The 17,076-nt window shown below is 50.1% G+C and overlaps 1 protein-coding gene across 1 annotated transcript in view; it reads left to right on the top strand.

The window, feature by feature from the left end:
- Positions 1 to 16,535, top strand: part of ABLIM1 (actin binding LIM protein 1) — a 364,303-nt gene extending 347,768 nt beyond the window's left edge. The window contains 9 exon segments of the mRNA XM_029610466.1: positions 2,759 to 2,850; positions 4,129 to 4,234; positions 5,508 to 5,572; positions 6,586 to 6,646; positions 10,385 to 10,392; positions 11,716 to 11,790; positions 12,629 to 12,709; positions 14,553 to 14,589; positions 14,592 to 16,535. Coding sequence (XP_029466326.1) covers positions 2,759 to 2,850; positions 4,129 to 4,234; positions 5,508 to 5,572; positions 6,586 to 6,646; positions 10,385 to 10,392; positions 11,716 to 11,790; positions 12,629 to 12,709; positions 14,553 to 14,589; positions 14,592 to 14,665 — 599 coding nt within the window. The 3' untranslated portion in view covers positions 14,666 to 16,535.
- The last annotated feature ends 541 nt before the right edge of the window (positions 16,536 to 17,076 follow it).

Genomic DNA, 17,076 nt, shown 5'->3' with positions numbered 1-17,076 from the left:
AGTCGATAACCCTAGCAGAGGGTTCCCAAACCTCCAGCAGTGTTTCTCATGTCATGGAAACCCATCTTTCCCCTTCTCATTCTTGTTTTGGTGTAAGACTTTTTTTTTTTTCCCTGTTGTAGGCTTTGTTTTCAAAATGTGTCAGGCCACCCCAGGAACCCCTGTTTTATTCGCTCAGCCCATTAGCTGCAGAGAGCAGCTTCACCTAGGAGGGGTCTTATCCATCAAGGGGCCCCTGCGCAGAGGAGACTCGCACGCGGGAAGAGTCTGGTTGGTCATCGGCCTCCTCTGGCGAGGATATTTCCTTCCATGTGGGGAATAAGTGCTCTAAAGCCAAAATATGTAAACTGAGACGACACGGGAAGCAACCCCAGGGCCTGAGAGCTGATAAAGACAAATGGTCGGATTTATTAAGCCACTTTTGCCATAAGCATAAAATCACGAAATGGGAGGAAACCCTTTCTGGATAAGGCCCAAATGTTTTTTTGTTGTTGTTCTTCATTACCACCACGCCAATTTGTGTGAGCTTGTTCTTGTACAACACTATAAAATGTGTCCACGTCTAGGGATATATAGATATATATATATAGAAATAGAAAGAGAGAGGTATGTAGTGCCTCCCTTCTCACAGATATAAAAGGTGGGGCTAGTTTGGCATACTGCTCTCCTGCCCCCCGAGCCACCCACCGTACAGCTCGGCTCATTTCCAGATGCCTTGACTGCTCTCCTAACTAGGGTAGAGATCATAAGATGCCATGTACCTGGCTACCAGACTCTCACGTGCATAGGAAATTAGCAGTACCCTGCGGGACTTCAGCCGCGTGCGGGACGTCAGTAGGCGCCACCCGTCCAGCGAGGTGCCTAGGAGTCATTAAAACTGCCAGCGGAATTTGGCACCAATTGCCATCCTGGTTGGCAGACTCGGCAGAGAGACCAGGGACGGGATTGGACATGAAGACTTAGGTTACCCCTCACCCAGAATGTTGCCAGGGCAAGGAAGCCAAGCACTCTGTGAACACTAAACTTTTAATAGAATAGTTACATTAAAATACGTAAAAGAGAACTGACAGCTTTTTGACCGTGCTTGGCTGCGAAAGTATTTTTCGAGTTGGCAGCTGGCAGTCCTCTCCAGTTCTCTTTAAGTTTTCAGACACGAGAGAGGGCGCTGGACATTAAATAGGGCAATAAAACTGTAAACGCCACAAATCAAAGTCCTGTATTCCTGGAGAAACTTGCAGCTAAGCACGGTCAGCATGTTTCCCAGTGATTGGGAGACGTTCATCCCTTGGAAACAGAGCTCGTCAGACATCTCCTAATCTACATGATCCAACGTCTGCAGATGGGCACTCATTCTGGGGCTGACTCCTAGGCAAATCACTTTCCCTCCCAGGCACTTATCCGAATCTGCTTTCCCCCATCAGCAGCCTGAAGAAGTAAATTCACAGCAGACTAGCATTTTGCTAAAGTTAGTTCTAGTTCAGGGATAAGTTAAATCAATAGTTCAACCTTTTGATTTAAAATTGCAAAACAATATATGCTTGCTGCCCAATTTCCACAAATCTAAGCAATGCTGGCTCACATAATTAATGAAATTTAATATACGAACTGCTAAATAAATAAATACAGTTGACTCCATTAGATTTAGAGCACCGTCAAAACAGATTTAGGTTTTACATACCTTACGATTATTTTTTGTAAGATGCACGTTACAGACTTCAAGAGACCTTTAACCAAGTACTTGGTTTCATAATGTGTCTACCCGACACCGATCTGTGTTTCTTTCTTCAGGGGAAACGGTGATAATTGGAATAATACTGAAAATGGCTTGACTTTCAACATAAATCCATTGGCCGTTAACAAAAGTCACCAACTACAAAAGAATTATAAAAAAAAAAAATAAGGGACTGGAGCAATGATTATAAAGTGTCAGCCTGTAAGATATGTAACACTCAGGTTTGCTTTACGATCATCCTCTAAATCTAACAGCGTAGATCTCATGAATTGTGCGAGATGGCCTTGCTTAGGCTTTTGGTTCCTTTGGCTTTCTCCAGTTGGACTGGCGTTTGAGGTGTGGCCTAGTGTCCACACCATCCTTCCCCCTTCCCCAAGTCCTGTGACGAAGAGCAATTGATGGAGGACAGAGAGCAAAAGCCGGGAAACGAGAAACCAGAAGCGCCGCGGGTCCTAGTTATTTTCCAGTCTGGTTTAGATGGGAAGTTGTGGGTCACCCTAGCTTGGAGAAAGATTTGGCTGAGCTTGGATCACCTCAGAAGTGAAAACAAAAATCTCCCAAGTCGTGGTACAGGATAGAAGGTCCTCAGCCCTTTCACCCCTCTCTAGTTGCTTGCATGACCAGTCGCAGTGCAGTTCCCACCCATCCCGCTCCTCAGCTGGACCGCCCGGGAGGAGGTCACAGAAGGAAAAGAAACATAAAATGCAGGGCCAAAAAAAGGTTTTTGCTCTCTCTATTCGGGCAAAAGACTGAGAAATTGCTGCTTTAGTAGAGCATGGAACTTAGTGGGGTGGACTAGAAGGTGGCAGAGGGAGTCCATCAACCTTTTCTCAAGGCTTTGGTTGACTTAGGTTCCCCCAGAGGAATGAAGATGACTTTTCGTTCTTTATTCCAAGAATAAAGCAGGGCAGGGAACAAAGACGACTTTTCGTTCTTTATTCCAAGAATAAAGCAGGGCACCCGAGCTTTAACCGAGACTTTTCCCTGTTCTGAGGGGCTCTCCTCACTATAGTTTTCTGGGAACAGGAGCGGACGTGAAGCGGAGGTCCAGCGGCAGAGAGGAAGAGGAGGAAGAGGTGCTGAAGCGTCGCCAGATGCAAGAGGAGCAGCTGCTGAAGGTGGGTAACGGAGACCGCAGGGGTGCTCATCCAGCTCCCCGAGAAGGTCAAGGAAAGGCCCAACCGAGCTGGCCAGTAGCACGGAGTGCAGGGTACATAACCGTCGGCCAATTAAAACTCAGGAACTATCGCTGAAATTGGGCCACTTCTGTGGCTTTTAAATTAGCCTCCCCTGGTGAGTTTGTAATAAGTTAAAGGGCAGGAAGTGTACTCTTAAGTACTGCCCAATACCCCAAAATCTAACTTTGGGGCAGTGCCAGTGACACTGAAAGCCCAGTTATTTAAAGAAAGAAGTACAGGCAAGATCGGAGGTGGAGTGTAACTCGGACCCCTACCCAGCTGTATTGCATCTGCAGAAATCTGGATCCCTTGCAAGTTTTCATAACTCTCTGGGGCCGACATAAGAATTACCCAAAGATGTAGCTAAGAAAACTCACCGCCTGTTTTTACTTATTCTGGTGTTGGTTCAATAGAAGATGTGTCGGCCTGTGACAAAAAGTACACAGCCGCGGAGGCAAAGCTCCTGCAGGTGGTCTCAGGAGTCCTCTAGCTTCTCGGGTAACATGAAATCTTTCTGGCCTGATTCCCTTTCATTTAGAGTGAGACACATATCCATAGCCACGCCTGATTATCTTTGATAGGAGACAAGATGGCCGCTCCCTCTCCCAGCAAAGCAGTGACATTTGTTCTTAACTTAATTTGTCATGTCTGATTGCACAGCCAACTTCTCAGCCCAGAGAGAGTTCCTGTACCTTCTTGTTTGCCAGCCAGTCAGGCACAGGCTTTGTTTTTACAGTCGCCCTTGCCTCTCGGACCAGGATATGAGTTCCTCTTTATAACAGCGTCGATCGTACAGGTAGCGCCTTGCCTGTCGCATGTGACAGCTCAGCAGCAGAACAGTGCTATCGGGGTCTCCTGTTATGTGGCAGCGTTAATGCGTTCCTGCCATCACGGGGTGGCCGGGTTAGAGAACGCACGTGCTGGCGCAGGAATTAGATCAGAGGGGCACTACCATGGGCTCAGTTCCCAACCAGGTAGAGGATACTTGTAACATTGATTTATACCGACGCTGAGCTGTTTCCCTAAAGGTACTCCCTTGTCCTTTTCCTGTTAAGTGTATGTTTTGAGGGGGGGGTCAGTAATTCTCCAGGTAAGTCTGCGTGGGGTATGGACCACTGAGCAGCCAATTGGCGAGCAGAATTAAAAGTTAGGGTCTCTGAGCACAGGTTGTAGCGCTGTATTTAAGAAATTCTTCCTTCTTTCCCTGTAAATTTTCAGCTCAACTCCGGCCTGGGGCAGTTGATACTGAAAGAAGAGATGGAAAGAGAGGCGCGGGACCGGGCAGCGTTGTCCAGCAGTCGATACGGCTCCCCGCTGAATTCATGTAAGGGGAATGTTTTTCCGCTTTCCTTCCCTGGGAAGACTCTCTGCGCTCAGAGCCGCCAGTGCCGCCCAGATTAAGTTGCAGGCACTCCCTGGCTCTTTGGGGAGGGGACCGGATGCTGTGATGTACAAGCGCCCGCCCCGCTGCAGCCCTCCAGATTAGGGTGGCCTACTCAAGAGTACCCACAAAAGGAGGGCACATCTCCATAAAGCAGGACAGAAAATTTGCACTGAATGTGCACAGTTAGCTCATCCTTCCAAGGCGTGTGCATTGCAGATTTCAATACATTAAGTCTTCAGGTAGGTTAATTCCCTGTCCTATAGAGCTTACTGTCTATGTGGGTTCCATGCCCTGTCCCTTGCACACTCTTCCTGCCTGCATCCAGAACCCCCTCTCGCTGACCTGCCTAGCGCCAGATACCTATCCCCCTGTCCAGATCCCCAAGCCCCTCTCCTCTGGCCAGCAGCAGAGCACAGGAGGTCCCCACTCCTGCCAGCACCGTGCAGGTTGCACTTCCATGCTTCCCCCCCCCACACACACACACACCAATCCCTCCCCCCCCCCCCCCCCCCCATCTTCCTTGCCAGCAGAGTTAAGTACAAATTTTCCCCTTCGCAAGCCAGGCCCCTTTCTCTCTGCCCAGGCCTAACACCAAGCCCCACGCTCCCCAACCCCCTCCTCTCCCCGCGTCGCAATCAGATTCATAAATACAAAGACGGGAGACGAGCTGAAGCCCCTCCCCCGCCCAGAGGCCGGCCTAGCCAGCCAGCTGAGCCGAGTCCCCTGGGCCACAGCTGCTGCAACATCTGGGGTGGGCAGAGGAGGTTCATGGGGGTGAAGGACGAGGTCCGGCTCTCGAGCCCGATCACAGCCACAGTTACTGGTCAGGGGCGAGAGGGGGGCTGGACACGGGGATGGGGCCGAATTAAGGACTGCACAGAGAGGTTATCTCCTGCCCCGACCTAATGTCCTTATTACCACACAAGTTACGGTATTTGTGTGCTGAATGAAGCACAGAGTTATTCGATATGCTTTGTAATTTTTCTATCCTGTACCTCACCCTGGGCTTTGTTTTTATTTTTAGAATGAGCAAAAAACCCCAGCATACCCGAATAAATAAATGGTGGCCAGGGAGAATGAGGGGGGCCTGTGCTCTTAAGCCCTGGGGCTTCCTGGCAGACCAGACCACGCGGCGGGAGGGGGAACAGGCCTGAGCTGCAGCCAGACCTCGGGTCCGCTTTCACTGCTCTAACGGTGCTCTTCTCTCCCTCAGCCCGGCACACGTCAACCTCCAAAACCTCCTCCCTGCCCGGCTATGGACGGAATGGACTGCACAGGGTAAGAGCTGGGCCGGGATTCCCCTACCAGGGCTCTCTGCTCGGGGACTGAGCTTGCCAGGGTGGGGGCGGATTCCCAGTTCCTGGGCTCTCGCTATCTGCCCCGCACGCTGCGGGTGCCAGACCTACTCCTTGAGGCCCCGCTAGTGTAAACCCCTGTTGTGCCTCTGTGGGAGCTGCAGCTGTCAGTGCTGTGACCAGGATAGTCCTCTCTCCCGTCCGCAGCCTTGACTCCCGGAAACGGGTTCCTCTCTGAGCAGAATGTCAGCCACATAAAACGTTTCCTTTTATCCTTCCTGCCTGCAAAGGTTCCCAGAGACCCAGATGCAGAAGTCCCAACTCATTCTGCTCTTCCTTGGAACTAGGAAGTCCTGTGATTATATTTAATGTCAAATAACAGAGAGTAATTTGTTAGCAGACGTTTGTTTTGGCTCTTGTGTGTGTGTGAGTGTGAGTCTCAGTAAGGGTTCAGCACACTCGTTAATTGTCCGTCTTCTGTGGAAGCTTAGGTACATTTGTGTCCTATGCTGACCGCACGTTATCCTATGTCTGTATGTTGCATGCCCACGATTCTTAGGCAAGCAGGGGCAGTGTTCACAACCCTTAGGAAAAAGGGGCCTTGGGCGAGAGAGGGCATCCTCAGCCATTGCCCAGCATTGACTCCTAGTGGCCAGGCTCAGCCATTGCCCAGCATTGACTCCTAGTGGCCAGGGTCAGGATGCAGATGTTCTGGGAGAACCTGCGGTCTCTGGCCGCTGGACAAGGATAATTAATAGCAGTGGCTGGGTCAGAGGGGATGAGCAGCAGGGTTAGAAATGCCAGAGAACCCTCAAATGTAGACTCAGGGGGCCAGAGCCCCAGCAAGGGGTGGTTCCAGTTGAGGTAAAAGCCCAAAAGGATCAGGAGGAACCTATTAAGAAGAAATGAGTAAGTTGTATTTGGTGAAGACACGTCTACCCTTGGGGGTCGTCACTCTGGTGCTATCTGTGCACTGTTTTCTCTCTCTTGCTACAGCCCGTGTCCACGGATTTTGCTCAGTATAACAGTTACGGTGACGTCAACGTTGACATTCAAGGTAAGAACCCCAGTTGCCGTGTGAGAGATGAAAATCAACTGTCTAAACAAAGAGAGACCTTTCCTGCTTTCCAAGCATGGCTGGCTCCCTTCTCATCCTAACTACTAGGCAAGGAGAGAGCTTCTTGTGTTATTCACGGATACGATTAAAGCAAGATAGGCAACAGACATTTCTTGTGGCTCGTGACCAGCTGGAGAAATTCCTCAAGATGCCCTGTTCCCTGCCAGCCACTCCCCTAACGGGAAGCACTCAACCAATGGGCCATTACTCCTGAGGTACAGTACAGTAGACGGACTCTGTCCGTTCTTCGGCTGCCTCACCACACGTGTATCGGGGTGAAGTGCGGGCTCTGTGTGGTGCCGCCGTGCCTTGAGAAAGCTTCCCTCTCCCTGGATGCGGCCTCAGTAGGCAGGGAAATGAAAGCCACCGAGTGCCTACAGCTAGTGGTCAATCGGTTCTCTGCATCTCTTATCTCGCCACCTCCTTTCCTCTGACGGGTGGTGGCTGGTGCATTATTAGGGTAGAGTTACAGAAATCCACTTCTTACCCCTGGGATAAGCAGCTTGGAATCTCTCTACACCTTGGGGTCCTGCCAGGTACTTGTGACCTGGCTTGGCCACTGTTGGAAACAGGATTACTGGGCTTGATGGACCTTTGTTCTCACCCAGTATGGCAAGTCTTATTTTCTTATGCACGGTGATGTCACGTCACTGCATTGCCGAGTGCGTCCATCTTGATATGTCAGACATGCACTGAGGGAGTGATTACACCTGGGATTAGATATCTGCACAGTGCTGTCCAAAACGCCCCTAGTGCAGGATCAAAATGGCACTTTACTGCGGCATGCAGAAGTCAGCCAGGGAGTCTGTATGTTCTTATGATACTGCACATGTCCGCGTGATCGATTGCAGGGGTTGGAGTCTCCTGACCATTCTCCAGGCTGAGACCATGCTGAAATCAGAAATGCTTTCCCATCAGGCTGGGGTGGGCGATGGCAGGAAATTAGAAGCAATTACATATTGGAAGGGATGTTTGCATGCACAGAATCAAAGAAACATAGAAAGGATGACAGAAAAAGACCAATCGGCCCATCCAGTCTGCCCAGCAAGCTCCCGCACTTATTTTCCCATTCTTATCTGTAAAGGGAATTTAGAGGTCTGTATTCAGTCACTGTCTGGATAGCAGCTGCGCTATTGAATATAGCTGAATATCTTAAAGGGAGCTGGCTAATTTTAGGACAGCTCTTTGGCCTGATCAGACTTAGGGGACCATTTACTAAGCATCATTCCCATAGGTCCAGATGGGGGAATCCTTTAGTAAATAGTCCCCTAAGCCTGATAAGTTATCCAGCTAACTCTGAATATCAGCATTATTAGCCGAATAACTTAACCAGCTAACATAACTCCTCCCTGGAATACCCTTATGTTATCCAATTAATAAGAGCCAACTAAGTGCCCAAATATTCATTTAGCTGGATAGATTCTAGGTTATCCATCTAAATGCTTCTGAATATGGAACTCTTGAGTGTCCAGTGCGATGAGAGTGCCCATCTGACTGGACAGGGAGTTGTAGATTGAACTGGAGGACACGGGGGATGGGCACGGGGATACATAGCCTGTCACCTCTAGGACTGGAGGGATCAGGGGATGGGAGCAGGGATACAGAGCCTGTCACCTCTAGGACTGGAGGGATCAGGGGATGGGAGCAGGGATACAGAGCCTGTCACCTCTAGGACTGGAGGGCTCAGGGGATGGGAGCAGGGATACAGAGCCTGTCACCTCTAGGACTGGAGGGATCAGGGGATGGGAGCAGGGATACAGAGCCTGTCACCTCTAGGACTGGAGGGATCAGGGGATGGGAGCAGGGATACAGAGCCTGTCACCTCTAGGACTGGCGGGATCAGGGGATGGGAGCAGGGATACAGAGCCTGTCACCTCTAGGACTGGAGGGCTCAGGGGATGGGAGCAGGGATACAGAGCCTGTCACCTCTAGGACTGGAGGGCTCAGGGGATGGGAGCAGGGATACAGAGCCTGTCACCTCTAGGACTGGAGGGATCAGGGGAAGGGAGCAGGGATACAGAGCCTGTCACTTCTAGGACTGGAGGGATCAGGGGAAGGGAGCAGGGATACAGAGCCTGTCACCTCTAGGACTGGAGGGATCAGGGGATGGGCGCAGGGATACAGAGCCTGTCACCTCTAGGACTGGAGGGATCAGGGGATGGGCGCAGGGATACAGAGCCTGTCACCTCTAGGACTGGAGGGATCAGGGGATGGGCGCAGGGATTCAGAGCCTGTCACCTCTAGGACTGGAGGGAGCAGGGGATGGGAGCAGGGATACAGAGCCTGTCACCTCTAGGACTGGAGGGATCAGGGGATGGGAGCAGGGATACAGAGCCTGTCACCTCTAGGACTGGAGGGCTCAGGAGATGGGAGCAGGGATACAGAGCCTGTCACGTCTAGGACTGGAGGGATCAGGGGATGGGCGCAGGGATACAGAGCCTGTCACCTCTAGGACTGGAGGGATCAGGGGACGGGCGCAGGGATACAGAGCCTGTCACGTCTAGGACTGGAGGGATCAGGGGACGGGCGCAGGGATACAGAGCCTGCCACCTCTAGGACTGGAGGGATCAGGGGACGGGCGCAGGGATACAGAGCCTGCCACCTCTAGGACTGGAGGGATCAGGGGACGGGCGCAGGGATACAGAGCCTGTCACGTCTAGGACTGGAGGGATCAGGGGACGGGCGCAGGGATACAGAGCTGTCACCTCTAGGACTGGAGGGATCAGGGGATGGGCGCAGGGATACAGAGCCTGTCACGTCTAGGACTGGAGGGATCAGGGGACGGGCGCAGGGATACAGAGCCTGTCACGTCTAGGACTGGAGGGATCAGGGGATGGGCGCAGGGATACAGAGCCTGTCACGTCTAGGACTGGAGGGATCAGGGGATTGGCGCAGGGATACAGAGCTGTCACCTCTAGGACTGGAGGGATCAGGGGATGGGCGCAGGGATACAGAGCCTGTCACGTCTAGGACTGGAGGGATCAGGGGATTGGCGCAGGGATACAGAGCTGTCACCTCTAGGACTGGAGGGATCAGGGGATGGGCGCAGGGATACAGAGCCTGTCACCTGTAGGACTGGAGGGATCAGGGGATGGACGCAGGGATACAGAGCCTGTCACCTCTAGGAGTGGAGGGATCAGGGGATGTGCACAGGGATTCAGAGCCCATCCGCTATAATGCTTCGAGAGTATTCTTTTTTTCTGTTCTGACTAGGTTTCCTTCCGCACCCACTTTTCCTATAAGGGTCTAGCAGCTGGAAATAGCTGACATCACTGCTCAGCTGCTGCAGCACAGAGAATTCCCCTTCAGGCTGTGCTGGGTCACTAACTACCTCCCTTCAATCCATCAGAAAACTTGGGAGTCAGGCCTGGTTTTACTGCTCCAAACATTGTGGGAGTTGTAGACTTGCAGATTTTATTTCTTGATTAAAGTAGGGTGATAAACCCCAGAAGGGTATGTGATGAAAACTTAAAACCAAGAGGGCACGCACAGCTAATGCATTCGTTCTAAAGATGACAGGTTTCATAACAGAATTTGATCAGCCGATCTAACACTGTAATTGCTGTTTTCTGTGTGCAAGTTGTGTTATAAAGGGGTTTGCTATGACGAGATCTTGTATTTATGGTATCTTTGTACCCTGATTTTCTTTTTTTTTTTTTTCTATGGCTTGCTTTTCAGATTTTCAGGTAAGATTCATTTCATTTTTAATTTCTTTAGAGCAGAGCTTGGAAGGTGTTAAGTGTCCCATTCAGATTGCAGTCTGCAGACAAGAATTTAATGCATAGACATTTGTATATGGTTTGTCAAAGAAAGCACCGGAACCTTTTAAACTCTGGCATAAATGCGTGTATCCAAAGGTCGTCCTGGTAATCCGAGGCACTTTGAGTGGCGTCCGTAGCCTATGACACAATGAAAGAGGGAGGGACATAGGGGCCACAGATTTAGGAATCGGATAAAAACAAGGTGTGAAACCCAGCAGGTCAGTTTGTGTTGAAATGACACATCTTTTGTCCAAAGATTAAATTTCCAGAAGGACAAAAAAACCCCCCAAAATCAGCAGAAAATTTCGTGCAAACAAAAACGTGTGGTGGGGGAAAAAGAGAGGCCCGGGGGAATTTTATCCCAAGGGCAAACTTTAAGAGCCAGGCCAGCAACTCTCTTGTTGCTTTGAAATACTTGCTAATCAGAAAACTGAGTTACATGTGTATACTGTACCTATCAAGAGTTTATAAGTTTAAACAGTTCAAGCAAAATAAAAAAAGAAGCAGGCCAGCGTGTGCCAGTCTGCGCACTGCAGCCTAACTGGAAGCTAGAGGAAGGCTCGGGATTGCACCCTGCTGCATCGCTGCATGATTGGCTTAACTGGGTGAGCAGCATTAGCCGATCCGCTTGCTCCATTCGGGTCACGTGGCAGGCAGAGGGCTTGGTTGTGGCTTGCTTAGTATTTCATTCGGATTGAAGACTTTTCGTTACCATGGTTTCTGCCCTTTACCCTACACTGCTCCAAGTGGCAGCAAAAAGCTTACCCCGCTGTACGCTTGGCCACGCACTGTCTTTCCTCTCCACTTGGGGACATTGGAACGGCTGTCTCCAACCCATCAGTTCACTCAAGTCAACTCCCAACAGGCATAGCCAGTCCTGGGGTTAATTCCTATTGCATGATGGGACTTGTAGTTCTGTTTTCCCTTTCAAAGAAAGATTGACGATACCTCTGATTTACCTAGAGCCATAGGAACAGAAGGAAACTGTCAGATAAAAAATGCATAGTAAAAAAATCCCCAAAGATGTTGGGACTCCTGCTCAGAGGCTTCTGGTGCTTTCTGCTTCAGGCTGAGTTTGAAGTCTTACTAGTCAGTTACTCAAGCAGTAGGGAGCTCAGTGTCCATACTGAGGTGGCAGAAAGAGTGACATTGCCTACCCTTGGTTCTCCCCAGTGTCTCCCACTGAAGTGCCTCTTTCCAGTATTGGTTCGTGTTAACTGAATGTCTCTTGACGTTTATCCCACGCAGTCCCTTCCTGATGAGCATGTACCGGTAATGAGAATGGATCGAGGCGTGTCTATGCCTAACATGCTGGAGCCTAAGGCAAGTGTTGGAAACACCCCTGAGAGAGTACCGACTATGAAAGGTCACCCAGTTTAGAACCCAGTTAGAAATTTATGGGTTTGAGTTCTTCCTTTAGCTGATTTAAATAAAAGCAGAAATGTTCATCAGCCAATAGAAGATCACAGTCAGACGGCTGCTTGGTGCACAACCATTTCTGTGGTTTTTTCTCTGTGGTACCCTTTAAAGAGCCCCCAGCAACATTGGCCTGAGAGAGTCGACATGTACTAGATCTGGCAAGTCAAACAGGGCCAGGCCCAGCTAGTACCTGGATGTGGGATCGCCAGGGAAGATCAGGTGCTGTGAGGTGCAGAACATCTTGTATAATATTCTACCAAGGAAAAGGTCACGCCCACCATGGATTGTCCATGGTCGCCTGATGACCCTGGACACCCAGCAGTGGATAGAAAGAGGATAAAGAGAAAAACAACCCTTTAAAGATGCAAGTGATTTTTGGAAATGTTGTCAAAATTCAAAAGCCTTGCCCCAAATAGTTTCTGAAACATAGGGGGGTTCATGAAAGCCTGGAACATCTATGTGTTCAGTGGAGTTGGGACAGTAAATGCTTCTCTCAGTACTCGGCTGGGTTTGCTCACTGTCAGCTGGGTTAAATCTTTACATAGCACACAAAATCTTGACAGTAGAAAATCCTTGTTGCCTGATTATGCAGTTGTGCTGCCGTTGACGTATGACGTACACTGAGTGAGTTCTTGAGTTAACAGCATTTCTTTCACAATTCACTGCATGGGAATTTCAAACGCATCAACCATAGCTTCCTGCTCTAGGCCTTAACGCAGTGTTTTCCTTTTGCTGCTAACAGATTTATCCGTATGAAGCTCTCATGGTCACCAGCAGAGGCCGCAATAAGATCCTAAAAGATGTAGACAGAACCAGACTGGAGGTAAGACGAGATGCTGGCTTGGTTCATGCACAGTTCCAGTCTTTCTGCTTTCCTGGTATGGCGAGGGAAGAGGCAGAGAGCAGGCTAACTAACATGCTTTCACTTCTTTGAGCATTTCAGGAGGTTTTGTCCCCTTTACAAATGTTGAGGAGTGCAAATTAAGAAATTTTCACAGCGACAAATCCAGTGTTTGGGGTGGGGAAGGGACAACAAGAGCCAGGGACCGCGTGATATTTAGAACCGTGAATAGGAGATTGACAATAGACACATTCATCCATTGTGTACAGGATCTGTCTAACTGTCCAACCCAGCAGGAATCAAAGAGGCCAGCGACCACCCCAGGAAGTGATTTTTTCTCATCTCCTTCCATCAATAGATGCTCAGCTGACCACCACATTTCAGATGCTCTGGCCATCTTTCTGTCCATCTGCGACATGCATGATGCTATGTATCTGTACATAAGTACCGTATTTTTCGCTCCATAAGACGCACTTTTTTCCCCCCAAAAATGGGGGGAAAATGTCTGTGCGTCTTATGGAGCGAATATAAAAAAAACAAAACTAAATAAAAATCTAACAAAACCCCCCCTCCCTCCTGACCCCACCAAGACCTTTAGCCGACCAATGGCTACCCACCAAGACCCACCAAGACCTTTAGCCGACCAATGGCTACCACTGCCATTGGTCGGCCCCAGTGACATAGTAAGGGCAAAGGGCCATCAGCGCCATTTTGATTACTGGCAGCCGACGGCCCAAGTCCAGGAGATCACTCCCGGACCGCTCCTGGAAACCCGCTGGACCACCAGGGAATTTTGGCAGGTCTTGGGGGGGGGTTGTAGTAAATTAATTTGGCAGGTCTTGGGGGGGTCAGGAGGGTGGGGGGGTTGTAGTAAATTATTTGGCAGGTCTTGGGGGGGTCAGGAGGGTGGGGGTTGTAATTAATTAATTTGGCAAGTCTTGGGGGGGTCAGGAGGGTGGGGGTTGTAGTAAATTAATTTGGCAAGTCTTGGGGGGGGGTCAGGAGGGTGGGGGGTTGTTAATTAATTTAAAGGGTTGGGATGGGGGGGTTCCCACAGAAAGAGAAAGATAAAAGTTTTCTGATCTGGGGAGTGGACCGAAATGGCCCTCCCTAGACCCGAAAACAAAATGGGGAGAAAAAAAAAATGTTATGCACTCCCCTGATTTGCTCCATAAGACGCACAGACGCCCGGGAACAGAGCCGGTTTAGCACAAAAACTTTTTTTTTTTAAATTTTCCCTCTCTGAATCCTAGGTGCGTCTCATGGAGCGAAAAATACAGTAATTGTCAATGTAGGACATGAAAAGACAGCAAGGAAGCGAAGGTACTGACCTGTAGCAGAGAAGTCAGTTTGGGCCATGATTTATAAAATATGCCAGCGTTTTATGTTTTGCTGAATGGGACAAGGATACAGCAAGGGGTCATGGTCCGAGTACTGAAGGGGTGGACTTAAAAATAGCATAAACGAAATCTTTCTTCACAGGAAAAGGGTGGCGTACGCATGGAACAGCCTCCCTGTGGGGGGGGGGGGGGGGGGGGGGAGTGCCAGAAACAGTAAACGAGGAGGAATAGGACAAACGCAGAAGGTGCTTTAACGGTGGGGGGAAGTGAGGGTAAATCTCCAGCAATCTCCTGCATTTCTAGGTGGATCAAAGTCGTCGAAACCCGAGAGGGTCAGTCTGAAAAACCAAATAATTCCTCCAGCCCTACCCAGAACGTCTGAGCTGGGTCGGGCTCTCCATTAAGAGCTGGGGGTTGCGGTGGAAAGTGTGTGGCGTCCGGCTGACCCCGCTGTTCTTTCTCCCCCTTTTTTTTTTTTTAAACAGCGCCATCTGAGCCCCGAGGCCTTCCAGGACATCTCAGGATGCCCATACAGGAGTTTGACAAGTTACCTCTCTGGAAACGCAACGAGATGAAGAAAAGAGCCCGGCTTTTCTGAGGCTGAAACCAAAACCTCCCGGGCCACAGGAAACCGGACAGGGAGCCCTCTGTCTCTTCTCTCTTGGAGGATTTCTTAAAAGCCGACAACGGCCTCTCACGCTGCGGCGACGGAAGGCAGTGCCTTGAGGGGGAGGGGGAGCAGGCGGCAGGGGCGAACATTTCCGCCTTCCGAGGTTGGGACACGGTTTTGGCTGGCAGGCGGGATTTTTGGACACCTCCCAGGCACCCCCTCTTCTCGGCGCAGCCCCTTCTTGCTGGTATTTTTGGTGCTGATGGCATTGGATTGAAATTGGTTGAGCCGGAAAGTGTCCTTAGGAAGCCTAGAAGAACCAAGAACCTATCACTCCAAGAACATTAAATATACAGTATATATATGCATATAGATATATAGAGATATATAAATATACATATACAAAGAAAATAAACACACACAGACATAGTCAATATTAATAATATTTTGCACATCAGTTTCTTAATTTACCGGGTTGGTTTTTTTGTAACAAAAGATTGGTTCCTTTTAAATGTCAGCCAAGCAAGCGAACCGAGATTGTTGTAACTCCCCCGTGGCCCGAGAACATGCAGAGTGATTTTAATGGACCGTAACTGCGTGAGAACAGCCCTCCCCATCAGGGACAGCCCCAAGAGACGCGGCACTGCGCACGCACTGCCCCCACCCCGGGCGATCGGCTCCGGCAGCCCCTGGCATCATCACGGCGTTATCTCTGTGGCACTCTCAGGGCACACGGCACCACGGAAAATAATTTTTTTCATGTTTGAAAGGGCCCCATGCAAATCACGGTATAGACAGGACAGCTGGAGATTGGGGGGGGCAATAGAACCGAGCTCCCCCAGATCAAGAGTTCTGTGATGTAACCACCCTGCCACGCTGCCCGCCAGAAAGTCAAGCACTTCCATGTTTCATGCCTTACCATTGCTCACTAGCTGGCGTACGCCCTGCATCTTATAAAACGTTAAGATGCGGGTAGGGTCTCTTATGCAACGAGAGGCACTGTTTGTTGCTTGCTGGGTCTTGGAAGAGTTCCAGTGGCAGTAACATGGGCACCTCTTGCACGATAACGAGCATCATTCTCAGACGTCTCCCTCCCACACTGAATCCAGCACCAGCCCTCCCCCCCCCCCAGACACAAAGCTTTGTAGTAAACCAAACAGCCATTAGAACTAGCGAGGCCATTGCCCAAAACATTTGGGCCGCTCAGTGCAGGACACCCCCAAACGTCTTGGAAGATGATGCAGCCGTACCGCCACTCTCCCCCCATTGGCTTTTATTCTCCACCCCTCCCCCCCCACTCTTACCACTGTGCTCTGTTTCTGTCCCAGATGTGTTTACATTTGGTCACAGATTTGATTGCCCTTACCTCTGCTGGGGGGCGGGGGGTGTTCCCAGGGGTTTACCTTCCTTCTTACAACCTCCTATCATGACCCATTAGCCTTCAATTTCCCTTTTCTATGAAAAATGTCACCTTCCATTATTTTACTGAAGTTTCAGGCCAATACAGTACAGAGCGCACTGTTAGCCTGCTATTGGACGTGCGTTTTCCCTTACCCCTTATTCAGTAAGGGGAGGAAAACGCGCGTCCAACCTGCGGCACCTAATAGCGTCCTCAACATGCAAATGCATGTTGAGGACGCTATTAGGTATGCGCGCGGGATACAGAAAGTAAAATGTGCAGCCAAGCCGCACATTTTACTTTCAGAATTTAGCACCAACCCAAAGGTAGGGGTTAATTTCTTCCGGCACCGGGAAAGTGCACAGAAAAGCAGTAAAAACTGCTTTTCTGTGCACCCTCCGACTTAATATCATGGCGATAATTAAGTCGGAGGTCCCGAAGAGTAAAAAAGTTAAAAAAAAATTTTAAAAATTGGAAGTCGGCCGGCGGCTCAAAAACCGGATGCTCAATTTTGCCGGCGTCCGGTTTCCGAGCCCGTGGCTGTCAGCGGGCTCGAGATCCGACGCTGGCAAAATTGAGTGTCGGCTGTCAAACCCGCTGACAGCCGCCGCTCCGGGCCAAAAGGAGGCGCTAGGGACGCGCTAGTGTCCCTAGCGCCTCCTTTTGCCCATTTTTACCGCCGGGCCTAATTTAAATACTGAATCGCGCGCACCGGCGAGTGGCTGGTGTGCGCACCGGGAGAGCAGGCATTCGCCCGCTTGTCAGATATTTGAGTGCTTCTGTCTTATTCCCCCATCTCCGCTGAGAACATTTTGAGGGTCTCAAGCCGCTCTGCATGGAGTTTGTTGTAGGCTTTAGAAGTCCTTCTCTGAGCTGCTTGCGCCCTCACAATGTCCTTACGAAGCAGGGGGCTCGCCAGTGACCTGCATGAGGGCGCTACCATCTCCTCCTTCCCTATGCACACGGGATCTTGTTGGCTATGCCAGTTCCTTTAATTCCA

Source organism: Rhinatrema bivittatum, chromosome 7 (genome assembly GCF_901001135.1).
Source record: "Rhinatrema bivittatum chromosome 7, aRhiBiv1.1, whole genome shotgun sequence".
Taxonomy (NCBI): Eukaryota; Metazoa; Chordata; class Amphibia; order Gymnophiona; family Rhinatrematidae; genus Rhinatrema; species Rhinatrema bivittatum.
The sequence above is the reverse complement of the archived record's forward strand: the minus strand, read 5'-3'. Positions and strand labels throughout refer to the sequence as shown.